Source organism: Dipodomys merriami, unplaced genomic scaffold, assembly GCF_024711535.1.
Source record: "Dipodomys merriami isolate MVZ:Mamm:240054 unplaced genomic scaffold, mDipMer1.0.p SCAF_94, whole genome shotgun sequence".
Taxonomy (NCBI): domain Eukaryota; kingdom Metazoa; phylum Chordata; class Mammalia; order Rodentia; family Heteromyidae; genus Dipodomys; species Dipodomys merriami.
The window spans coordinates 754,115-781,630 of NW_027206557.1; the positions used below are offsets into that span (position 1 = coordinate 754,115).

A 27,516-nucleotide genomic window follows, 5' to 3' on the forward strand; every position below is an offset into this window, starting at 1 on the left:
ATGTTATAAATAACTATGATGGACATTTCTGTGAATTAAGAAGTTTATAAATGTTGGGCAATTTCCAGAAGGTAATATCCAAAAACAGAGTGATCATAAATACACAACTATTTATGGCCATAGATTTATAGTAAGTGCAAGACACAAAATATATCTTAAGTCAAAAAGATTGTTCTGCTCTCTAAGCCAAGTTATTTCTAGTAAGGAGATCTAAGATTTAATCCAGATGACTTCACTCAACCAGCAATCTTTACTCACAGTTCTTGTAGAAATGCCCAGTCTCTACTGAGGGGAAGATGGGCTCTCATTTGGAAATTACTCAGCACCTCTTTTGGAAACACCACAGATCCACGGTGGTGTTGACATATAAGCTCTACCAGAGCCGCAACACTTTCCTTAAACCCCAGCTACTGAGCAAGTAGACAGAAATACTTGTTCATGTCTACAATTATTCCTTCTTGAGTCTCCTCAGTACTGCGCATCTTTTGAGTTACAATTGGTTGACAATTCCTATTCTGGGTCCTCAACACCTTTCTCCAATCCTGGCACTGGGATGAATATTTCATATACACTATTTACAATCCTCCAAGGCAGTCTTGACCATGAATATTTTTGTTCCAGATGTTATAGAAAGAAATTGAGGTTCAGAGAAGTCTAGCCATGACCCCAACAGTGGTCTTGAACCCTGGGATGCGTCACAGGCTCACACCACAGATATTCATTCCCTGTCCTCCTGAACTGAGAATGCTCCTGGGTTTATCCAACATACTCTTAATACCTCCATGACCAGTTATTGGGATACTGAAAGGCAATTACTTTGAACACTAGTGGGAGATTTGGAGAAGTAATTTAAAAAGGCCCATTCTGTATTCTCTAAAGCCAATAGCTGTTGGAATAGTTATCCATCAGACTGCCTTGTAAGAGAAAAATTAAAAACTGCACTCACAATTTAATCACCAAAATTTAATTTGTCCTGGAGAAAATTGTGAGCCCTTTCTTCATTTCTTTTCACTTCTTTTTTTTTTTTTTTTTTGACTTCAAGTCCTTACCTCGTTCTGACAGAGATGGACGATCTGTCTGAGAGGTGGTCAGGGTTAGATCTAGTCAATGGTCCAACATAGATGGTAAAGATTCAGGAGAGCCACAGCTGACCCATCAAAGCTCACAGGGCTGGTATGTATACATGCCTTCTGCCCTGTGCCCAGCATCAGTGACCAGATGTGACCTTCTAGACGTGCCAGGGTCATGACTATCCTGTTCTTGCCTTCTTCTTGGATCATGGTTTACCTCCTGGCTCTTCCTGTGTCTTGAGCACCCCTGAATCCTCCCATACCCCCACTCCCCTCGCCTCTCCTTTCTCTGATGTCATGGCTTCCATATTTGGGTGTTCCTTATTAATCGATGACTGCCCCAGACCAGATGTCCCCCAGATACTGCTTCCAGCCTGGCTGTGATGCTGTCTGGAAACTGCTTGGTTATTTCTGCTGGACTTTGTAGCCCAGGTTGATCCTGCTTTTCTACACCCTTGCCTAAAATGGACCAGGAACCCTGCCATCAAGCTCCGTATTGTACTCTCCTTTCCTCTTCTCTGGCCTCCAAACAGGTATCCTTTATACCATATCACAGCGGTGAGAGTTATTTCCTACCAGAATCTTGGGAAAGGAGAGTGATTGTGTCACTGATTTCTTCAGATTTCCATCTGATTCTCAGCCCTGTTTTTGTTTGTTTCTGATTTTTCTACCCAGCTGCTTCTGAGCTGTACATTCTAAACATGGCTAAAGTGACCTCTCAGATTAGAGAGTTTAGTCCCTTCTTGAAACAGCAAGTCACAGCTCACAGATGTGTGCAACAGATGGCAAGTGCCAACACTTTTGGATAAAAGCACCAAGATGCTAGGAACAATTTGGTCTTCCACACAAGCAGGTAAAGACCTGTTTTTTCAGCGTTAAACACAAAGTGAGATCCATGTTTCAAATTAGAATTGGTTAGCAGATTCTACTAATTATCAATGCAGGAAAAACAAGAGGCACAGACATCCAAACATGGCAGATGTGTGTATAGAAAACTCATCAGTAAGTTGATTGTCAGATAAAATGGCCAATCCTGAGATTCTAGTACTTGACAGAGCTCTGGGTTTTACAGTTTTGTCTTGCTCTATCTCTTCAATCAAGTCAACATCCTGTAATAGTACTGATTACTAGGCAATCAGAGGCATGTGTCTTAGAGCCATTCCTCTGGTTCTAAAACATCAGAACCACTGAGATCTAGGTGAATCTTTTTAAGGAAGTATTGATAATGCTTATATTTATATTATATATATTATAAAGCATTATAAATATATGCTTTATATTTATATTCCAAATTGCAGAAGATTTCTCATGTACAAACAGTAAAGTTTACTGTCCCTGCTTCTTGAATATTTATGGAAAATAATTTGAGTTAAAAATATGGCTAAAAGCTCAGCTACTTTCTGTTCTCTTTAGAACAAAAATGATACAAGTGATCAAACATGAGAAATTCTTAAGAGGAAATCATGTCCATTGAAGGCAATATCTTTTGGAGTATACTGCTTTCCTGAGCAAAGAGAGTTAACTCACCAGTGAGTATAGATGTTACTGCTTTCATCCAGAAGAAAGCTTATACACCTCCTCGCCCCACTGAGCAGTGTTTGAACTCTCATGGCCTCATACTTGCTCAGCTAGTTTGAATGGCTGGTGTTCTACCACTTGAACCACGTCTTCAGCCTAATTCTCTGCTGGTCATTTCGAAGATGGAGGTCTCACTGACTTTTCCGTGTAGGCAGGTTTTGAATCATAATCCTCTAGGTCTCAGCCTCCTGAGTAGCTATGATTGTAGATGCAAACCACTGCCATCTAGCATAGAATCATATTCCAGCTACCCTCTCCTAATTATTTGATTATCCATGTGGGAAGAAACATCTCTGAATAAGACTGTGAAATGGGACAATGTTTCTAGTTAGAACACTGTATTTGCCACTAAATCCCTTAGCATTACATATTCTTCTAATCTTTCTGTTCATTCTGTCCCCTAAAATGGCTTGGTTTTTCACCGCGCCCTCCCCCCATGTTTCTGTTTCTCTCAGCAACTTATCACGCATGACCCAAAATCTTTCTTGGCCAACTCAATACTCAATGCCATTTCACTTCCTCAAGAATGAGCCATTATTTCTTACTGCTCACTCTATCCTGCTGCCTACTAGTTAGTCATTCTACTTTCATATCCTATCATCTCAAGTTCTTTCTATAGCTGTTAAATTACTTTTCTCTCCACAATAAAATGTAGACACCCAGGGCTAGAACTGTGTCTAATTTGTTCCTTCTCCTTCACATTCCTTAAGCATACTTCTAGCTATCAGGTTTGTTAGAATGAATAATGTTGACAAGGGCTGTGTTTGTGTTTGCCTGTCTCCTTGGTCTCCTTTTTTACCTTCCTTGAGATGCATTTTCATTTTCAGATCCATAGCACCTGGAAGATGTTGACTCCCTGTCTCAGCTCCACTGATGAGCTCTGAACTTGAGCTGAACTAAACAGAGAAGTTTATCCCCCCACATAACGCACCCTTAGTCACAACTGCTGGCTCACGATGGACATGCGGTTTAACATGGTCAGATCAGAATGGATTGTAAGACTCTTTCTGGAAATGTGGGCAAAGGCAAACATTCCTGCTTAAAGTAGTAGAGTCTAGATACTGGAGACCTAGCATTGCTGCAATAGGTCACTGCTCTACAGAGGTCAGAGGTCAACATGTTCAACAAATACTGTTTGATGCCTAATATATTTTGGCATCAGATAGTTAAATACCATATATAAGAACTGATTTTTAATATGAAGGTACACAGGAGAGGAAAATACTCTACTTAAAGTTTTAACCTGTCAAAGTCTGGTAACAACAACAACACACAAGATAAATGACAATTCTGCTCTGTTGGCATTGTGATGATTTCCTCCTTTGTCATATGGGCCTAGTCATAAGATAAATTAAAACATCCAGCATAGGTGAGCAGCTACTACATAAATGTTTCTTTCCTTTTCTTCTATATCTAGGGATCCTTCTCATATTTTTTAAACAAACAAACAAACAACAACCACCAGTAATTCTTATAGTATCTATTTTTAAGAATCCAGAATAAACATCTCCCAAGGTTCACAAGAGCAAAACTAACCCAAAGGAGACTCACTGGCTTCTCAGAAATGCCTGAAATGGAAGATGCAGACTAATGGAAGTCATTGCAGAGAACGAATGGCTGGCATCCTGTTTCCACACAGCAGAGTGGCAGAGCCTGGCCTAGCAGACCTTGCCACACCACGTGGAAGCTCAAAAGAACACCAAGAGAAAATCTTCATTACTTACCTATTTACAATAAAATATGTTCCTTGGAACATGAAGATTGCTGAATGAATAAAGCCCACCTTTTCTTCCTTCAAGGTTTCTTAGATCAATGTAAATTAGCTCGACTGCTTTTAGGATTATTCTTTAACTTAAATTGCTCAGGAAATTGCAAACCAGGAACTAGTTGCCAAGAAGTCCCCAGATACTAAAAATTCCTGTTATAAATAAAGCAAACGTTCTAGAATCTAGTACAGGATAAGGCCTCCTTGTAAGTCCCCTCTGCTATTTGTTTTGACATTGATTAAATGTGAGGAATGCCTACTCTTTCACTATTTCTGAATTCTTCTAGAACCTTCAAGGAAAACTCAGTCCTTTGGAGTCCAAGTTAACAAATTGATTTCATTAGCAAATTTACAGATGATCATACTTTCAATGACCATGATTAAATATAATCATTTAAAGGATAGAGTAGAAAAAATACACTGAGCCTGCATTGTAGCCTGACCATTAAATGGCCATGTACATCTCTGAACTGTAAGGTGTTAGTTCCCTCAGTATCACAGAAATTAATCCTCTAAGTGTTGGTGGGACCAACACTTGCCACCAAATGATGTGGCATAAAATCTGCCTTGCATTGTGTTTTAGAGAAGCATCTGGAAATTAAAAGCATACTTGTCTAGGTGAGCATTGGAGAACATTGCAGCCCCCCCCCTCAATATTTTTTTCATTCTGGTGCCATCATCAAATTTGTCTTAAATAATTCATTTGATCTCTTCGAACAACGTTTACATCACACAAAATTCTATTACTGTATTAATTGCAGAATTGTTATATTCATTGAAGAGACAGCCAAGAGATAGTTGTAAGGCATCTAACTTAGAACCTTGCATCAAGAGATTCTTAATAATAACCTACTAAAATTTCACAGGACCGTCGCAGAGAAAAATAAGGCTTCAGTCCCTTAATGATATTAATGGTTGGCATTTGGCAGAGTAAAATGAAGTTCTTTATCAGCTACTTGAAGACTGGGCATATTAAATATAGAAATGAAGTCATGTTATTAGCTGGCTAATAAGGCTTAATGCAGTTAAGTAAAGCATTGAAACCATGTAGAATATAGAAAAGTAATCTAAATAGGAAACAAAGTCTGAACCAGGCCACAATACCAAACAGATAGGGGCACATTGGCTAAAAGCTGTACTTACCTATAAGAAGGCAATTATAAAGTGCCATCCATATACAATGGTACACTGGTACTCTACCTGGATTTTCTTTCTTTTTTTGTTTTTTGTTTTTTTGTTTTTGTGCTAGTACTAGGGCTTGAACTCAGGCACTGTGTACTCTTCTGAGTTTTTGTGCTCAAGACTAGTACTCTACCACTTGATCTACAGCTCCACTTCTGGATTTTTTTTTTTTTTAGTGTTTAATGGGAGATAATAGTCTCATAGCCTTTCCAGCCCAGGCTGGCTTTGAACCACTGTCCTCAGATCTCAGCCTTTTGAATAGCTAGGATTACAGACACAAGCCACTTGGGCCCTTAGTTTTCTTATATGTCTATTAAACTGAACTAGTAAGCATTGTCTATATTTGGATTAAGGGTATTATTTACCCAATTCTTTACCTACCCTTATATCTACAACCCCAGCTGTGACTTTGCAGTTCCTCTCACTGAAAAAGCAGAATGTATTTCTGGCTGTGTTTGTGCAGGTTTGTGGAGGTGGTGGAGGAAGAGAAGAAGGGGGAGAGAGAGGGAGAGGGGAGGGAGAGGGGAAGGAGGACAGACTTCGATCTCTGTTCTTAAGAAGATCATAGGCAGGATCTTGTGAAATCCCCATTTTCTTGTGTCTCAAAGGCCAGCCAGGAAATGGAGGTGTGCCCAAGTGGTAGAGCACCCTTCTTCAACAGAAAAGCTAAGTGAAAGTGAGAGGCCATGAATTGAAACCCAAGTACCAGAACAAAGGCCAGCCAGTGATGTCCCTGGCCATTCTTTGCATTGGGACTTCACTGCAGGACAGATTTTTGTCTGCCAAGACCTACATGCCTATTTGATTTTTCCACCAATCGAGGAACAGAAGAGAGATGAAGAAGACAGATCTCCAGCAAGTATTACAACTTCTAGATACTTTAAAGTCACCAGAGTGGTCTTAGATGGAGATTCTCAAAATTGTATAAAATGAAAGCATGTGCTTTGACTTGGGAGCTTATGCCAATCAATTTTAGCCATATAGAGAAGAGTTAGGGTGTTTTTGCCAGTCCTGGGGCTTGGACTGAAGCACTGGGAACTGTCCCTGAGCTTCTTTTGCTCAAGGCTAACACTCTACCACTTGAGCCACAGTGCCACTTCTGGCTTTTTCTGTTTATGTGGTACTGAGGAATCAAACCCAGGACTTCATACACTTTACCACGAAGCCACATTCCCAGCCCAAGACTTAGTTTTTTAAAACCTATAGCACGTCTGGCTATACTCAAACCTTGAGGCGATCATTCTATCTAGTCAGTATAGTCTTTGTCTGGAGTTAAAATTTGCATCCAAGTTAAGAACCAGTGACTCATACCCATAATCTCAGCTACTCAGGAGATCTGAGATTCATGGTTCAAAGCCAGCCCAGGCAAGAAAGTCTGTGAGGCTCTCATCTCCATTTAACCACCAAAAAGCTGGAAGTGGAGCCATGGCTTGAATGGTAGAGTGCTGGTCTTGAGCAAAAGAACTCAGGGACAGCACCTAGGCTCTGAGTTCAAGCCCCACCCGGGACTGGCATGTGTGCACGCACACACACACACACACACACAAATTGCATTCCTGACATATCTACTTTGTCAGATCAAGTCCCTGACCAAAAATATCTAAGCAAATCCTTTTGGATTATTCAGGACCAAGAAACAGAGAAAAAGCAGAAAAGCTGTGGATTTCACAGAAAAATGATCCCCTACCCCCAGCTAGGATATTCATGAAGCTTCCATGTGGTGGTTGAAATACACTATAGTTGAATCAATGGTTTAAGTCTGCAGGAGATTAGAGTGTTTCTTAAAGATTTGACTTTTAAGAAAAGAATCAAGGAATCAATGTGTGGCAAGGAAAAAGAAATTCACGAAGACTCCTGAATTTAGATTCAGAGAGGCTTTGGCGACTTCTCCACACATGCTACCAAAATAGGTGGCCACAGTTTCCCACAAATTACCTGATCAAGACCCTACAGCTTCATTGTCCCTGTATCTGCTTTCATCTTGCTCAAAATGAATCCATACGTGTTTTGCAAGACTGGAGCCATAGAAGCTCACCACGTCTGTTTATGAGGCAACACTGGATGAGTTCCACTCATCCAGTACACTGGCAGCCTTTAGCAGCCTCACCAAACCTGCTAAATCAGACCCTCTGTGGTGAGGCTCAGCAATTAGGAGTCAGCAAGTCCTGCAATGAGTCCTGACCATGTTAGAATCTGAGAACCACTGTGAGCCAGTTACAGTTAGCAAGGGTGCATCTATGCACAGAGTGGGCAACTCAGATGCCTGCAGCAGGCATCTGGAGTAGCTCTATTCTATTATTTCACTCCATTCATTTCCTTACTTTGTTGATTTCTCTTTGAGGGGTGACAGAATGTAAAGGAAGGGCTTGGGTGTCAGATCAAGTGGTGAGTCCTTCCCCACTCTCATCATAAAGAATCTAGAATGCCATTCACTTCACGAAACAAATTCTGAGAGGACACAGTGCAGGTATGAGGGGCACACAACAGGCACTCAGTGACTGTTAAATAAAATGGAATACTCAAAGTGGAAGAAAAGTAAGTTGACATAAGACAGACATACAAGAGTCTCTGCTACTCTGTGTTCTTGACTTCAACATCTAAGTATACTTCCCAGTTCAGTACTCACCTAGACAATCTGAAGTTACTTGCGATTATCTGACCTTTCCTCTTGGAGAGAAATATCTAGGAAGACTGTTCATTGCAGGTGTTTTCTTTATCCATGTCTTCCAGGAACTGCATTGACAAGGTTAAGGGACAGCCATCAGTGGTCACCAAATAAGTGAAAATTAAAAGTTACGAGATCTAGACCATGATAGACAATTTGCTCTATGAAAGTTAGAATGTGGTTGTGACTTGAACTAAGCATCACTATCCCACAATACTGTGAAATTTGGGAAATTATGTAATCACTTAATCACAATAAAGAATTTGCAAAAAATTTTTAAAGTCATGAGATCTTTCTCATCTGGAAAATTAGTGAATTAAAATGATGAAAACCCTCAGTGTTTGCAAAAAGGAAATAACACTGTTCATTGGAATTGAATTGGGACCCAATTTCTACAAATCAATTTGGCAATGTCTGTCAAGTTCATGATATGTTCTTTTGGACAGAAATGTCCCTCCTAAGTATTTTGAAAGACCAAGCTGGATGCTGGTGGCTCATGCCTGTAATCTTAGATGGTCAGGAGGCTGAGATATCAAGATTATAGTCCAAAGCCAGCCTGGGCAGGAAAGTCCGTGACACTCATATCTAATTAGTTATGAAAAGCCAATATAGAACTATGGCTAAAGTGGTAGAGCTCCAGCCTTGGACAGAGCCCAGGTACTGGATTTAAGCCCCAGGACCAGAAAAAAAAGAGTAAAGTCCGGTAATATTTAAAACATATATTCACTATATGCAAAGAGGTTTTTAATCAATAAAATAGAAAAATTAGCTGGGTGCTGGTGGCTCATGCCTGTAATCCTAGCTACTCAGGAGGCTGAGATCTGAGGTTCACGATTCAAAGTCAGCCCAGGCAGGAAAGTTCGTGAGACTCTTATCTCCAATAAAAACCACTAGAAAACCAGAAGTGGTGCTGTGGTTCAAGTAGTAGAGTGCTCACCTTGAGCCAAAGAGCTACAGGGACAGTGCCCAAGCCCAGAGTTCAAGTCCCATGACCGACCAAAAAAAAAAAAAAAGGAAAATTATACTATATTCACACAATGTACTATTTGTTTAAATTATGCTTACCAAAATTTTTTAATAAAATACGAAATCTTCATGAGAAATCTATAGCTAGTAATGTGTACATACTCTGCTTACCATGAAATAATCTGAGTGCACATACTTACTCAAAGTAAGTACACCAAAAAATTGTCCATGGCTTCTTTGGGCTATTGAATCATGATTTTTATTACTTTCTGTAGGGCTGTTTTTACGTGTTCTAAATTTTCTGTTGTCATAAAAAAACTATTCTCAAAAATCATAAAACTGTTTTATATTGTTAGTTCTTCTAATGCATTGTTTTCCACTCCACAATTGTCTTTCATTTCTTCATTGATGATAATGGCTTTGGTGATCAAAACAAGACAATAGTTTCAGGTACACACTGTGGGTCTGTATAGTTTTTCTTGATGCCATTAAATTTATAATTTAATAACCTCTCCATCTCAGTGGATAAAGAGGGACTACCTATGCAAGGACTTCCACCAGGTCCTTACATGTTGAGAAATTATGGCTAATATGCATTGTAACACATGGGATAATATAAAGATCACTAGTATGACTTTGAATGGACTCTTTAAACTAAGCATCTGAGATTTTATTTTGTTGTTTATTTTGTTTTATTTTGTTGTTACACTCCTGCCATTTCTGGCTTCTCTTGCATAATTATACTGATGATTATGTAAGAGGGAAGGACGCAATCTGTTTGGGGTCACTATTCTGCTGATCCTTTCTGCCCTCCAACTAGTATCCTAGGTAATCTACCTTCTCCCAGGAGAAATTCAGGACTTTATGCATGCACAGACACAAAGCAGTTGCTCATTTTTCCAGGTGTTCCAAGGTCAGCTTTAGTTTTTGCTAATCCCTGAGAATAGCATCTCACGTTGCCACCACCTTGCTAGGACCTCCATTAAACCATAGAGGAAGAAACGGGTCTTCTAAGTACAAAATTAAATTCAAGAACAACAACTCTATATTTAATTAGAACACGGCTGTTCTGGGTCAACTTTCTCTCCAAGGAATTTGTCAGCACACAGATTCAAAGAAATGCCAACAGCATCAGCGCCTGGATTGGATCTCGGTTCAATGACTAAATTAGTTTTTCCTTGTGTTCAACCATTCATCCTCATTAAGCTTCAATCCAGATGCTTAGAAAACATTATCCTTACAAGACATTAGGTTTGAAAGGAACTTTACAACTTTCGGGGGAGAGGATTGGGGAAAGGGAAGGGAGAGTGGGAGAAAAATGGAGTGGGTAACAATGTTCAACAGGAAATATACTTATTACTTATGTAACTGTAACCTTTCTGTACAGCACCTTTACAAAACAAGCCACTGGAAATAAACCAAGGAATTTATATTTTAAAAAAAGAAAATATTATACTTAAATCTGTTGGGCTGCCCCAACAGATTTAATTCAAATAAGCAAATGTCTACCGATGCAACTTAGAGGTTATATATTAGCTTTGAGGCCTTCTATACTTTAATATTCTCTTCATTTTGAAGCATTCTTTTAGAATCTGCAAGCTTCCAATGCTGGGGAAGTCACACTCTGTTCTCACAGATTGTCTGTGACCCTGGTGGGTAAGGAAACATTTGTCTTTCCCATAACAACCTGGTTGTAGTTACAGTTCTGGTTTTGGAAATTTATAATATAAATAGGTGACCTTTCCAAATGGGGATTCCTCATCCATTAAATATTCTTTTGTTGTAGTTGTTATTTGTTTGATTTTTTTTCTTGGTTGTGAGGCTTGAACTCAGGCCTTGGGTACTATCCCTGAACGTTTTTGCTCAAGGCTAGCACTCTACCACTTTGGACCACAGCACCACTTCTAGTTTTCTGGGAGATAAGAATCTCACAGACTTTCCTTCCCAGTGCTGGCTTTGAAACACTATCCTCAGATCTCAGTCTACTGAGTAGCTACCATTACAGGTGTGAGGCACCGGCGCCCAGCTACTGAATACTCTTATCTTCTCACTTTGCTCTCAACCTTCTTTGCTTCCTTGTACTCCACAATCCATCTCTCTGTGTCTCTCTTTCTTAATTTCCTTCCTTCCTTCCTTCTTTCCCTCCTTCCTTCCTTCCTTTCCTCCCTCCTTCCTTCTTTCCTTTCTTCCTTCCTTCCTTCCTTCCTTCCTTCCTTCCTTCCTTCCTTCCTTCCTTCCTTCCTTCTTCCTCTCTTTCTTTCTCTCTTTCTTATCCTGGTGATTGAACTCAGGGCCATAGCATTGCCCCTGAGCCTTTTTGCTCTCTCTACCATATACTATATCTATCTATCTATCTGTCTGTCTATCTATCTATCTATCTATCTATCTATCTATCTATCTATCTATCTATCTATCTATCTATCTCCCCAAATTTTGGCAAATGACAAAGATTTCTAGCATTGTTAACTGGTTCATAGAATTGTTGCATCACAGATTTTACATGCATGTAGGTGATCTATCTAAAGCATACCAAAGAAGCTGGCAGAGAGATCATACTAATGAATTGACAAATGTTTATTGTTGATGAGTGATAAAGTGATGTGATCTCTAGTCTCTTCCTCATGTCACCAGGCTGTTTGGACAACCTAGCTTGGCAATCACCTTCATAAGTATTTTTTTGTTTGTTTTTGGTTTTTTTTTGTGTGTGTGTGGGTCGTAGGGCCTGAACTCTGGGCCTGGGCACTGTCCCTTATCTCTTCAGCTCAAGGCAAGCAATCTACTACTTGCACCACAGCGCCACTTCTGGCTTTTTCTGTTTATGTGGTGCTGAGAAATCCAACCCAGGGTCTCATGCATACAAAGCAAGCACTCTACTTCTGAGCCACCTTCCTAGCCCCATTTTCATAAGTTTTAATGCCCAAATGAAAGGCATAAAAATATTACAGCTAGGAAAACTCAGAATGCAGCAGGATGCTTATCAATTAATGTAACTGAAATTGTGTTATTTGGCCTCTGAAAGACTTCAGTGTCTTAGTAAATATGTGTAAATCCTAATTCTTAACATCATATTTTTGAACACTTATAATCATCTTGGCATGCAATTAGCATTCAATCTATGACCGGAAAAGTTCTGGAAGCTTCAAGAGTAGCTGGCTATGGTGATGTTTTCCTGTGGGCCCAGCATCTGTGGTTACCCCTTCCCCAAGGGAAGTCCCACACAGGTCTGACCACAGTCTGCCTGGCTCCACCACCAGAACCTGCAGCAGGAAGGAGGTAAAGGCAGGAGGAGGAGACGTGGTTAGGGAGACAGAGGGAGAAAAGAGGAAGAGGAAGAAGTGCTGGGATTCTGAAGGAAGTGAAGAGAATGCCAGGTGGGTGAGTGGGAACAGGTAGACAGCTACCCACGTGAGCAGGGGCCCTTCTCGCTTCCTTTGGTTTGTGCTCAGCCTCCTGGACCAGGTCTGTGGTTAGCCACTAGGCTTCATGCAAAAAAGAACATTACATAATGATTCAAATATTATTTTTATAAATAAACATCTTTTTATTTCCTTCGAGGGAGGTGTTGGGGATTGAGCCTTTGCATATTAGTTAAGCACTCTACTTCTATCCCAGTATTTATGCATCTTTCCTTAACATTCATGGATGAGGCAGAAATAAATAGAAATCTCAATGAGAAAAAATTGGATTTCTAAAGCGTGACAAAGGAACATAGGGTAGTAAGTAAATACTTAAAATCAGTGGCTTCCTCATTGTTATTTTTCATTTGTTCAAAGAACTTTGATATGAACAAGTCAAATGAGACTCAGCCACATGAAATGGCTTGAGACTTTAGGGGGGGGGGGAGAGAGGGAAGGACAAAGAGAAGCCTTAAAAAAAGAATTCCACTCTGGATATAGACATAATTGCTTGTCTTTGATTTAACTATGGATGGGAAAGAAACAAATTCTTTCCAAACAACTATCTACAAACCATCTCCCTGGCAGTTTACTAAGCCTGCACTGCCATCTATAAACTCTGGTCTCTACACACAGTAGAAGGTAATGTATACATATTAAGACTAGGAAGTTAATTCAACATGAAAAATATCAGTGTGCTATAGCAAACTGCAAATCGTAGAAACACACATGTATCAGTCACCCATATACAACTGTGTTTGTTTCCACAGCTGAGAGTCTAGCAGAGAGCTCCATTAGATAGACTAGAAAGCAGAATAGGAAGCAGAGGCACAGCTGGTGGCCAGAGGCATTCAGAGCCAGCATCTCCCCAGTATGCCACACCCCATCCGTCTACCCTCAGGCCACATGCCAGCTATCTGAGCTGCTTTTGGGTTGGAGATTATGCTGCGGTTTGTGAGAGAGGAACCTATGGAGAGGCATACCTCAACTTCTACCTTCCTTTCCTCCTCTTGTTACCATGCACTCACTAAGTCCAAGTCAGAGAAAGACATGCTTAATACCCGAATTACTGGCCAACACCCAAACATGTTACAGAACACTTCAGGTAGCTAAGTGGATCTCAGTTCTTGTATCTGGCAAGAAAATTTAGGCAAGACGAGAACATAGAAAAGGTGATGGCAAAGTGTATTAGGAAGGAAATACACAGAGAAAGAGACATGCCCCAGGAGGCCAGCACTTCAGCCCATCTCACACCTCTTGAGCCATTTTCTAGGTTACAGAACTTGGCCTTGATACATAGGGAGCATTGGGGTCTTTGAGAACGACTTTCTGATTGGTGGGTCTCCTTTCTATTTCCTGTGAGGTCATGCTGCCAAAGCTTTGGTGTCCTGTCCTTACTTCTTCATTCTTGTGTTTTGGGGTTTTTTTTTTTTACCTCATTCTTTTGGAGCTCCCCACCCCCGTTTCAATGCCAAGCTGGTTTTGGTTTATCATTTTACCCTGCCCTCTGTAAGTTGTATAGGCCATAATTCCCTGATTGCTTTTTTACTAACTCATACTACTTTTATTGTGTGTAAAACATACAATGTGAAAAAAGTGCACTCTGCATTAAAATGCATCCTGATCATCTCATCTTTCTTCGATGATTGGGAAAGCAAGCCAAGGCCTTCTTACACCCCCAGCATTCATCAGCTTAGTAATTCTTGTTTGGAACAGCAGAGAAGAGGCAGAACTTAACTCACAATATGTGAACGACAGAGGCCAAGTTGTTCAACCTCTGAGAGCTTCGGTTTCACTTTATTATCCTTTAGAGAATACTGATGGCAAGAGGTCAAGTATGGTACCTGATTTATTGAAGGCCAGAGGGAACCATTCGGTAAGCACTTTGGCCTCTTGAGCCCTGGCTGGCTCAGGGTGGAGAGGTAAATGGTGTGAGGTGCCATGTGAATTTCCTGTCATGCTGGGAAATAAGCAGTTTATTGAAAATAAATAAACAGACCATTGAACAAATAAAAGCCTGTAAAAGTTACTATTTATGTGCATTATTATTCATTTTAACTTTTATATATATTTAACTATGCAAAGCATCACATGTATTTAAATCCATGGTGATTTGGGATTTCTGCTTACTTAAAACTTATATCAACAATTTACAAAGTACAGCCTAAGGGCCAAATCCCAACTGCCACCTAATCTTAGAAATTTTCATTGCAACAAAGCTGCATCCACTCGTTTACATAAGATCTCCTGCTGCTTTCTTGCTACAGTCTTTGTGATTGTGATTGTAGGCCCTACAAAGCCGAACTTGTCTTCTGTCTGACTCTACAGACAAAAGCGTCAGTCCTTGATGCTTTGCTGGTTGAAAAAAAAACACTAACAACAAAAGCAAAGCAGTTTTAAAAGAGGTAGGGATTCATTCACAAATCCAAATGGTTTCCAAAGCACAAGGCATCAAGGCAAGAACATGCCAGACTAGAAGCTTCATTGTCAAATGTTAGCTGGATCTGACTTCAAACCTCACTTTACATAGACACTATCCTTGCATGATTGTTGAGAAGATTAAGGCTTAACTTGATGTTGGACATAGTAGTAAACACTCTACCTGGTCATTTTCCCCTACTTCTAAAAATGTAAATAAACATCTGCTTTCCCCTAACACTCTATTTCCATTCAGATGTGAGAAAGAAAAAGCACAACGATTGAGGCCATGAGACAAAATAAGGCCATTATATTTCATCTCAGACAAAGCCTTTGTCTCTGGGCTATCCATAATACACCAAATGCTCCTTAAGAGTAAAATTAATGACTGTTCTAGTCATAAATTTGTCTGCAATTTCTTCATTATTACTAACATTATTAGTATTGTCTTCAACTATGTGTATAAGAGGGTTTTAGTTTAACGTGTCGATTTGTGCATACTTTCTGACAGCATCCAGTACGGAGTAAGTTCTCACTATGGTCTTCAGGAAAAAGTCTTTGATGGGTAGAAGATCGAGATCAGGTAGTTTCAACTTGATCCAATTTGTGGATGCTAAAACAATGAATAAATGCACAATGGTGAAAAAAGGGAAGAAAATTAGCTATGACTGAATACTAATTGTCTTGGGCAGTTTTCAAACGTATTTCTTTGTTTCCTCGTGAGTCAGATACTGTGGTGTTCTTTCGCTTACACAAAACACTGAAGAATTATCAAGCTTACCAACACACACATTTGGGACACAACTGAACTTTTTGTTTGTTGAAGTAACTGTACAAGGGCAGAATCCCCACTGTTCTCCCTTCAATATATACAAAGTCTAGGCAAACCAGAATAAAATGACTGGCCTTGTCTCCACCAAAGTGTATGTCTCCTGTATATACCATGAACTGGTGGATGCTGGGGCAGGAAGCAAAGTCTGCTTTACTGAATGCTTTGGGGGTGGGAGGAAATCCCTATATCTTCCCATCCTAGATGCGAATGGGGAGCCGCGGTTCTTTATAATTGTATGGAAAGGAAAAGAACCAGCCATATATCACTGACCTTCATAATCCTCCCAAGGAGATCAGAGTTTATTCAGACCACTGTATTTTAATCCACGAGAAGACCTTGATAACAAGTGGTGTAGGTGACAGATTCAAACTCATTTTGAGACTGTTTTCATGTACTTCACCATCTGATTCCTCATTGTTTCTCAAAAGTTTTTCTATGTATCAAGACTCAGCTTTCTCCTCCTGATTGCTCCACTGTTGATGATTTTCTTCCTTCTAAAGGGTCTGCATTGGGTAACTTATGAATACAGTGGCCGTTAGGGGATAGGCAGGAGTTGGAGCGCAAATTGACTCTCCTGATCTCCAGGACTGGCCAAGTCAGGGGCCGTGAGTCTTGATCCCCTCACTTGGATGTGAAGGAAAAAAGTTCTTAAATCTATGTTACTTATATAATCAAACTCCCCAACTTAGTTCTTCCAGGGGAGCATCCTTTCATAGTTTTAATTTGTAGTACTGGGGTTTGAACTCAAAGCCTTGCGCTTGACAGACAGATATGCTACCACTTGAGTGATATCTCTGGCTCTTTTTCATGCTAATTATTTTTCAGGTAGGGTCTCAAGTTTTTGCTGGGACCTGGCTTTAGACCACATTCTCCTACCTATGGCCTCTAGCATATCAGTGACTATACACATGCACCACCAAACCAGTCTTCTTGATTGAGGTAGAGAGGTCTCACTAACCATTTTCCCCAGCTGACTTGGAACCTCAATCCTCCTGATCTCGGCCTTCTAAGTGGCTGAGGTTATAGGCTTGAATCACTGAACCAGCTTCTAATTTATTTTTATAAAAAGCTTCACCTATATGGGTAGGTAGCTTAAGGTATTAAGACCTAAACTTAAAAAATGAGTTATAAAACTAACTACCCACTCAGTCATTTGGCTCATGACATTCATGCCATATTCTTCATAATTATGCCAACCAAGATTATGCTAACCAATATTAGCCTGACAAAGATGATCTCACCACTCTGCTGTTTGTATCAATGTCTTTATGATGGGAAGATTTGAGTTGATCTGGTTCAGTGGTTTCTTCCTATGAAAAATTTTGATACTAAACATTATAGGTTGGAATAGGAGAAACCCTAGGTCTCCTTGGCTCAGGCCAAAATTTTCTGAATAGAGACCCGCAAACACAACAAATCAAAGAAAGGTTGGACAAATGGGATTGCATAAAGTTGCAGAGCTTCTGCAGGGCAAATGACATAGCTAGCAAGATCAATAGAAAGCCCACGGATTGGGAGAAGATCTTTACTAGCCATACAACGGACAAGGGTCTCATATCTAAAATATACTTGGAACTCAAAAAATTAACCCCCCCAACAACAAATCCTCAAAGAAACAACTGCCCAATAAATAAGTGGGCTAAAGACATAGAGAAACTTCTCTGAAGAAGAAAGAAGGATGGCCAATAGACACATGAAGAAATGTTCAACATCCCTAGCCATAAAAGAAATGCAAATCAAAACAACATTGAGATATCACCTCACTCCAGTTAGAACGGCAAAAATCAAGAACTCTAACAACAGAAGATGCTGGAGGGGATGTGGACAGAAAGGAACCTTACTTCATTGTTGGTGGGAATGTAAACTTGTTCAACCACTTTGGAAAGCAGTATGGAGGTTCCTCAAAAGACTTCACATAGAACTCCTTTATGACCCAGCAATCCCACTTTTGGGCATTTACCCAAATGTTTACAAACAAGACCACACTAAAGCTACCAGCACAACTATGTTTATTGCAGCATTATTTACCATGCTAAGATATGGAACCAACCCAGATGCCCCTCAGTAGATGAATGGCTCAAGAAAATGTGGTATATATACACAATGGAATTCTATGCCTCCATCAGAAAGAATGACATTGCCCCATTTGTTAGGAAATGGAAAAACTTGGAAAAAATTATATTAAGTGAAGTAAGCCAGGCCCAAAGAAACATAGGTCCCATGGTTTCCCTTATTTGTAATATCTAGTATATGTATGAGTCAAGCGGAAAAGGTCAGATAATGTGATGTCAGGAAAATGAACCCTTAGATGTGTATTTTAATGTTTTTTTCTTTCATGCATGTGTTTCTAACGCATTTATAAGATTATCTCTTTGTTGCTTTGTATGTCCCTCCCCCACAGTATAACCCCTGCTTTCACTATATTTGATGTCAGTATAACTTGTGAAGGAGATGGGGAAAAACCAGTTGTTTAAGGATACAGGTGGACCTGTTGCAACAATGAGAAGTACAAGTTGTCATATCCAAAACGAGCTTTAAAAAGTCGGTGCGGGGGCGGGGAAGGGGAGGGAAGGAGAAGGATTGGGATTGGGGGGAGGGGGGAGGCTGGGAAGGGATGTGAAGGGTAAACACAGGAGGAGGCTGCAATGCTTGGTAAGAAATGTACGCATTATCCTGCCCATGTAATTGTAACTCCTCTGTACAGTATGTTCACAAATAAAATTAAATTAAATTAAAAAAATTTTTGATACTAAACTTGTAATTTCTCATCATTAAAATTCCTAGGAATAAAAATGAGAATGGCTATGCCTATTCTATTCTTTATAATATGTAAAGCATTTGACAGTACATAATTTTTATAATGACAGATTACATTGTGTGTTTGTTTTATATATATAAATTGTGTCCTTCCAAAACATTTTTGTCTTCTGGAGTTCCTCAGTTACAAATCACTTTAAAGATCTCTCTCTCTCTCTCTCTCTCTCTCTCTCTCTCTCTCTCTCTCTCTCTCTCTCTCTATCTATCTATCTATCTATCTATCTATCTAATCTATCTATCTATCTATCTATCTACCTATCTATCTATCTATCTATCTAAACCTACCTACCTACCTACCTATATATTATCTTCAACATAAAGAATGAAATAGGTAACAGCCCCCCTTTTTACTACTAAATATTACTTTTTACAGAAATCTTAATTAAGAGATTGTAAATATTTTGTTGTCAACTTTCTTCATGGAAGTAGATCTGAAATAGAAGAATTCAACAATTTTTTCTTGGTAGATATGTTCATAGGATAAATTATATATACATGGAAATAGAGATAGGAGATGGATGAAAGAGAGGAAAAGAGATGGAGAGGAAGGAAGAAAAAGGAAAAAAGAAAGGGAGGGAGAAAGAAAGGGAGAGGAAGAGAGGGACGAGGAAGAAGAGAGAGGAAGAAGAAGTAAGGAGAAGGAGGGAAGGAAAGGGAAAGAGAATTAAATAAATTAATCTTTTTTTTCACGTTATGTCTGAATCTCTACACTAAGCCACTGCATGAAGAATGTACCCTGCAGCTCTACCCTCTCCTCTGCAAGAAGATTACGGTGGAATGATAAGATTTGCTTTTAAATTCTCTTTAGTATAAGGCAGTGTAGATTTGGCATGTGAGTACCAGTATACTGCGTGGCTTTCTGAGAGGTGTGAATGATTCCTCTGTTCACATCAGTGGTCTTTGTGCTGAGTGACCTGGCCATGAGCCCCACAGAGAAAGATGAGGCCCTTGCATTCCAGGCATCTATCAAGACATTCTAAAGGAAAGGCTGTGTGGTGTGTATGCTGCAGAGATTGTGTGTGTTCCAAGAAATTGGAGGATAACAGGAGACAATGCTTCTTTCACATGACTCCAAGAACAGAAGCAAAAATATTGTCTTTATATGAAGAACAAATATTCCACAAACTCATTTATGCAAAGGCTCCAACATGGCCAGGTTTATAGAGATTGAACACAGAAGAATACTGATCTGGGGCTCAGGAAGGAGATAATGGGACTGAATGAAGCAAAGAAGAGAAAGGACTTCTGCCCAGAGAGGTTGAAGAAGTCCTAGCAGGCTGGCCTCAGGAGATTAGGGCTAAATTTTAAATGAAAACTCTAGGGAAGAAGTGCTGGTACCTCCAGAATTTTTTCAAACCCAGGTGTGTAGTTCCCTCTATTATACTGCAATTAGTTGTTTTGTTATGTTTTGTTGTTTTGTCTTTGATGCCAATCCTGGAGCTGGAATCCTGGGTGCTGTTTCTGAGCTCTTTGGCTTAAGGCTAGTGCTCTATCACTTGAGCCACAGTTCCACTTCTGGCTCGTTTTTGTAGTGGTTAATTGGAGATAAGAGTCTCACAAAATTTTCTATGTGGGCTGGCTTTGAACTGCAATCCTCAGATCTCAGCCTCCCGAGTAGCTAGGATTTCAGGTATGAGCCACAGGTATGTCAGCTCTGCAGGTTTTTAAGTTGTCATGTAGCCTTTAGTACTGTGCAGGAGTCAACTTGTTCTAAGTTAGAGCTTTATTTTATTACAGCCAGTGCCCTTGGGAGTTTGCACACTACAGCCATCCTGCCAACTAGCTCCAGCTGTTAATGTGTGGCTTACAAACCTGAAGTATTTAGTATAGGTCCCTCTTAGACCTTTGCTCACCCCACCAAATAAAAGTAGCTGTCACAGGTTTAAGTCAGTTGTATTGAAATGGAAACACAAGAGGCTTTGCCAAGCATTTGGAGTAAAGCTTAATGGAGAGGTAAGGGTTTGACTGGAAGGAGACAGAGGTTAAGGCAACATCAGAGTGAGAGGAACAAGAAGTCCTCCAAATCTTTAGAAAGCGGCTTACATACCTGCCCTCATCTACATGTGACTCTGGGCGATGAACACTATTTGTATGTATAGGAGGTGTTATCAATGTAGGTCTTGACATTGGGGCACCAAGTAAAAATATTCCTTAAAGAGGAATGAATTCAGAATGACTCTGACCAGGTGCTACAGATCAATGCTCTTTGAGCAACATCCATCTTCTCATGCATCAATCCATCAGTGCAGCTCCATCTCACAAAGCCAGTTTGCTCCAAGCCAACCCTAGCTCACACACAGATCCTGCTTACAGTGCTCTATTACTTTTCACAGTGTTTAAACACAACTACCACCCCCTCCCTTCAGCGCATCTCCATCCCCTGACAGAGAGATGTGCTCCGACTAACATAACTTCAGTCCAAAGTCCCTGGCACAATGCTTTTTTGTTTGTCCCCTTCAACAACTTTCTTGCATTATTTGCCATCTCCACATAGGTTGATATTTCAAGAACAACCCCAGTTATTTACATAACTCAGTGCGCCTTTTGTCAATATGTTGTATTAAAAATCTTCTGATTTTAATGTTCTCGTAGAAATGAATTGCTGTAGCGATGGCAGATGAAGTTTCCTTATAAAGAAAATAAAATTATTCCCAGAAAGTAGAGGATTATGTGTCACAAATCACTGCCCTGCTCTGTGGTGTTCTGGGATTCCTTTTGCATTATTGATTGCCAGAGGATGGAGCTCAGTCAGAATGCCAGGAGCCTAGAGGTACCCTCATTCTGTTTGATCTGACTTTTGGATTACCTTCCAGCCATGTATAATGCTTTACCCAAGAGATCCAAACTCTGAGCAGGAAGAGCTCAGATGCTGATGACCATTAACAATACTTCACTCTCCACTCATCTCCTCCCAGAGCAGGTTGCAAGCACCTTTGTCAGTCTACTCCTCTCTTCCATGTGGGGAACATATCACCATCGTTATTCTTGTTTACCAAATGACTTAACTCCCAGGAACTGCAATCTTTTAGTTAATCAAGTATTTTGAAATCATGGTTACAGCCAAATGAAAAGAGAAGCAATCATTGGGGTTAAAAGCTACTATTAGGAGTCCCAAGAATTGAGTATTGATAGCACAACATCTCAATGCTGATACCTTTTATCATTCTGTTCAGAAATTCACACAGATGTTCAAGGATGCTGGCTATTTGCTCTGCACCAGAGTGAGAAAAGCACAGGTTTTACCTTGAAGTAAATCAGATGTTTATGAAAGAGACTTATTAGATTACATTTGGTTAAGATGGTCATGAATGCTATTGACACCCAAAATAAGGGAGGACAATAAGGCCCAGTAATTAATCTGGCATTGAATATAATTTATAAAATAATGTTTTAGAAGTATTGGAGCTAAAATGAATCTTTTCTCAAACTCAACTAATGAGCACATCTAGGGATGGGAATATGGCTTAGTGGTAAAGTGCTTGTCTAACATGCATGAAGCCCTGGATTTGATTCCTCTGTACCATGTCTCCAGAAAAAGCCAGAAGTGGCACTGTGGCTCAAGTGGTAGAGTGCTAGCCTTGAACAAAAGAAGTTCAGGGACAGTGCCTAGACCCTGAGTTCAAGCCCCAGGACTGGCAAACAAACAAAAACAAAACAGCACATACACATCTAATTGAAAATGTCCTAATTAGTCGGGCGCCAGTGGCTCACAACTGTAATCCTAGCTACTCAGGAAGCTGAGATCTGAGGATCGCAGTTCAAAGCCAGCCTGGGTAGGAAAGTTCGTGAGACTCTTATCTCCAATAAACTGCTAGAAAACTGGAAGTGGTGCTGTGGCTCAAGCAGTAGAGCACTTGCCTTGAGCTGAAGAGCGTAGGACAGCGCCCAGGCCCAGAGTTCAAGCCCCATGACTGACACAAAAAACAAAGAAAAAGAAAAAATAAAAAAGAAAATGTCCTAATTTTTATAAGTATTTTTTTATATGGATGGGATTGAGAGAGGGGAGAATGATGGAAGGGGTGATACTGATCAAGATGCATTGCATTTATAAACTGATTTGTTCAATTGAAATTCCTTTGGGAAATTACTTAAAAATCATTTTAAAGTATTTTTAAAGCTGAGAAACGTAACTCATGCTAGTAATCTCAGCTACTCTTGAGTCTGAGACCCGAAGTATCATCATTTGAAGCCAGACAAGGAAAAATCTATGAGACTCCCTCTCCAATTAACCTACTAAATGCTGGACTGGGCATATAGCTCAACTGACAGAACTCCAGGCTTAGACAAGAAAGCTGAGTGAGAGCCTAAGGCCTGGAGTTCAAGGCTGGTACTAGCACAAAAAAGAAAAGATATTTTTGACACATTATTTTAGTCACCACAGGCTACATTTCTTATAGTTCCCGCACAATGGGTTATATAAAATATATACCAATATATCCTTTCATAGGTTTGTTGCATTTTAGATTTGGAAAGCACTTATAGAAATGACCCACTCCTGTGGCTCTTCACTTAAATCGAAATTTGGAGCATTGAGAACCTGATAAAATTTGTTTTTTTTCCAATTAAAAAAATCCCACAAATTTATATACAATCAAGTTTCTGGATACTAATTATGGGATTGGTGGACCACTCTAAAGCTATCTGTGAATTCTGCTATCATCCCATGAGATCAAGCTGAAAATCTCTGATCTAGTCTCTGTTTTCTTATAATTCCTGGGAATTCTTATCTAGAACAGGGGTTGGAAAGCAAAAAACCTGAAACCAAATCTGGCTCATGGCTTATATTTCATTTTTACAATCTGTGAAATAAGGCCTTTTTGGCTTTTTAATTGTTATATTTTAATGGCTATGTGTGTGTATGTGCGTGTACACATGCGTGTACGCATGCTTGCATGTCTGTTATCCTTAATTTTACCTCTGGCCTACAAATCCCAAAATATTTACTACTAAGCTCTTTATAGGAAAAGTTTGCCAGAATCCTCACCTAGAATGTTTAGATAATGTTTCCCAAAGCAATCATCTGATTGCCAGAGAACAGAGGATCAAATTCATATCATCTGACTTCCCATCCATTTATCATCTCATTATTCCTATTGATGAAAATCATACCTTAGAGAAGCTAGCTAAACATGTGTTTATGTGTTACTGACTTATTCTTTTAACTCTGCATTATATTTCATATCACATATTTGAACCATTTTGCTCCTATGTGGAAATAATGATAAAGGAATTTACCTATCAAATGAGCAGATATAATTACTACTTACATGATTTATTTATTTATTTTCAGAGTCTTCTTGTCATGCAGTACTTTGAAAGTGTAACAAGAATTACAACAGTTGGGTGATATAGCTCAGTGGTAGACTGTTCGTTTAGTACATATATGACCCCTTGTGCAGCCTCCAGCATGGCAAAAATAGTAATAACAAATAATTATAATTATTATATATTAACCATTATTCACACAGTATTTTGTATGTGTTTCTTTAGAAAATCCTAAGCATCTGATTGAATTGACTGGGGATAGTCAGATGGCTTCAAACTACATCTAACCATAGTGCCAATGACAGGCTTTAAAGATTTTGATAATAACAAAAGAAACATATCATTTAAAAGATAAGCATTGAATCAGTTGTGTATATATAAACACAATACCAGATCTTTTATTTGGGGGGGGGGTCCAGTCATGGGCCTGGGCACTGTCCCTCAGCTTTCAGCTCAAGGCTAGAGCTCTACCACTTGAGCCACAGCACCACTTCCAGCTTTCTTTTTCTGCTTATGTGGTGCTGAGGAATCGAACCCAGGATCTCATGCATGCAAGGCAAGCGCTCTACCACTAAGCCACCTTCCCAGCCCTATAATACCAGATCTTCTGTGATACTTTTTGCTAAATTTGGAGGGAAGAGGAACAGATTCCCCTAGCAAAGACAGGTTGTTGTCTGTATCTAATTCTGAATACAGACCAGGCTTTACCCAGGGCAGAGTGTCCCCCACATGAAGAATAGAATAGAAATATTCTTCTAATAATGGAGGGTAGGTGGGCACTGCAAAGATAATTTCTGTGTAGGACAAGCACAGATGAAGCTTCTGAATCAGAACCAGATAGACAAGCTCAGATCACCTTTGTTCAGCATCCCAGGCCCTCACCCCCAGCCCTCTGGACTTACCTTGAAGAGCCATGCTTTTCAAGGTGGGGTGCAGGGATGAGCTACAAGTCTGACTTGTCCCGAGGGATGCCTCTGTACCATCCAGATTGCTGTAGCCCTGCCATGCTCCCCTGTTCAAGCCCCTGTTCAGCTCACAAAGAAAAGGAAACTGAAGTTGTCTAAGTTCCTCTGGGTGTCAACAGACCACAAAACCTCAAAACCATTTCAAGCATGACAGCACTGAAAAGCTCAGCTCCTAAAGATGAACACTCTTAAGTTGTAAAAATGACAAGAAAGCCAAACTGTCAGGTTTTATGATTTCTAGGAGCTTGGTAATTTTAGCTTCATTTGAGCTAAATGTTGTAGAGAATAGAGGGAAAGATAGTGATATTCACAGAAGATTATGAAGAGGATATGAGAAAATATATCAATATATAAGAAATATTCACAAAATTATTATATATTGCATTGGAGACTTATGACCACCAGAAAAGTAGAAATGGCGTTGTGGCTCAAAGTGATAGAGCAAAAAAGCTCAGGGACAGCACTTGAACCTGAGTTCAAGTCCCATGATTGACATAACCGACCAACCAACCAAATAAACAAATAACAGAATGAAGGACGGGAGGGAATTATCCATAATTTCTTTTTACAATCAACATAATCTCAAAAATGTATATGTAGCTGGGTGCTGGTGGCTCATGCCTGTAATCCTAGCTACTCAGAAGTCTGAAATCTGAAGATTGCAATTTGAAGCTGGCACAGGCCGGGAAGTCCATGAGACTTATCTCCGATTAACCACATACATTAAAAAAAAAAAAAAAAAAAAGCTGGAAGTGATGTTATGGTTCAAAGAGTACAGAGCTAGCAAGAAAAGTAAGTTCCCTAAAACTGTCTAACTTGTCATCCATTTAATTCAATACTAAAGGAGCAAGCCATGGAGTGAGGGCAGATATTTACAGGGCATATAACTGACAAAGGAGTCAGATCAAATATATACAAAGTAGAAAAAAAAACAGAACTAATATAGTAAAATTAGGACATACAAAATATATGAAATAGCAATTTGCTGTTGGAACAAGATTTGTTAAACAAACACATGAAATATTGCTTGTTCAAATTAGTCATTTAGTAAATGACCATAAATTGTCAAGAACTAGCACTCAAAACACACACCAGGAATTCCAAATTCAAAAGGCCCACCACCTTGGGGCCAACGGCTCATGCCTGAATCTGAGCAGCTCAGGAGGCTGAGATCTGAGGATCAATAATTGAAGCCAGCCTGGTCAGAAAGTCTGTGTGACCCTTATCTCCAATTAACTACCAGAAAACTGGAAGCAGCACTGTGGCTTAAAGTAGTAGAGCTCTAACGTTGAGAAAAAAACTCAGGGACAGCACCAAGGCCCTGAGTTCAAGCCCCAAAGCTGACCAAAAAAAAAGCATGGGGCACACAATGCCAAATATTGGAGAAGGTAAAGAAAGTACAAATTGCTGAACATAGCCCCACAGTGTGATCCAGCTTCTCCCTTCTTAGATTGGTAACCAACTGAAAATGCACATATACATGTGCGTACTTAGACATAGAAAGTTACAAATGTCTGTAACAGAATATATTAATCCACTGTAACAACATCATAGATATAGACCATATGTACATGTGGGGTGCATGGAGTTTCTCTGCATGAACAAAATTAAGGGAGATAAGACCTCCTAGGAAAACACATAGGACTTTCCCATTGAGGAAGGGAAGCATACCTTGAAAATTCAGTGCAATAAGTGATTTAAAACACTATTTTTTTGGTCAGGCTTAATTACCTGTAAATAGAGACTTAGCCCATGTTCTCCAGTCTCCCTTTAGATTTTGGACTGACTGTCTTTCTTTCCTAAATGACTTCTATGGCACTGTTCATTGTCCTGAGTGATGCTAAAACACCTCTTCCCTCATTCTGAAGTATGTTTGGCCAATGTTTTCCTCTCTAGTGAAATGGAGCCAGAACAACTAGAGCCAGGTCCTATATTTAGAGCTCATCTGGAACAAATTTGCATATGGCATTTGTAAGCCTCCAGCTCTCACCTATGAAATCAATCTGCAAAGTAAACTCTGGGAGAACTCTGCTGCAGATCTTCACCATCATCTTGATTATATAAAGGAATGATTTCCAATATTGGGGTCCTCTAGAAAATTGAGAGAGGCTCTGGTTATACAGTGGTGTATTTAAAGAATAGGAGAAAGATCTGTAAAGTGGAAAATGTCAGTATTGGAAGATTCTCCTTGAAGACAGAAACGGCCTTACAGGAATCATTGGGTTCTACTTCCTCATCTACTGACAGCTCTAGCATTTAAACTTTTTTCTACTGCTGAGCATGACAGCCTATTCATTCCTATAATGCCAGTACTTGGGAGGGTGAGGCAGGATGATTCATGAGTTTGATGCCAACTTGAGCTATGCAACAAGACCCTGAATCCAACAAACAAACAAAACAAAAAGTTACTCAGTAGTTACAAGTTGAAACTTGTCCTTTCCTCTCCTACCTACCCCCACATTTAATTTCTGCTTAATAGCACCAGAGAAAAAGTTTAATCTCTTCTCCACAGATAAAGCATTGGCTTTATCTGGCTACAAGTCTTCTCCATTTCTGGAGCTGTAATCTTTTGTAAACAATGTGCTATGGTTTTGAGTT

At 39.7% G+C, this 27,516-nt stretch overlaps 1 protein-coding gene across 2 annotated transcripts in view; it reads right to left on the reverse strand.

Annotated features, from left to right (window-relative positions):
* Positions 1-24,978, reverse strand: part of LOC138821819 (probable G-protein coupled receptor 141) — a 37,638-nt gene extending 12,660 nt beyond the window's left edge. Inside the window, exons 1-2 of one of the 2 annotated variants that reach the window (XM_070014279.1) lie at positions 24,856-24,978; positions 8,222-8,328 (exon numbers count right to left, since the gene is read on the reverse strand). Coding sequence is in view for 1 of the 2 variants with exons in the window: in XM_070014278.1 (XP_069870379.1) it covers positions 24,856-24,868 (13 nt within the window). In the remaining variant the exon portion in view is untranslated. The remainder of the gene's footprint in view (positions 1-8,221; positions 8,329-24,855) is intronic. The other variant, XM_070014278.1, reaches the window with a different exon arrangement.
* Positions 24,979-27,516: the final 2,538 nt, after the last annotated feature.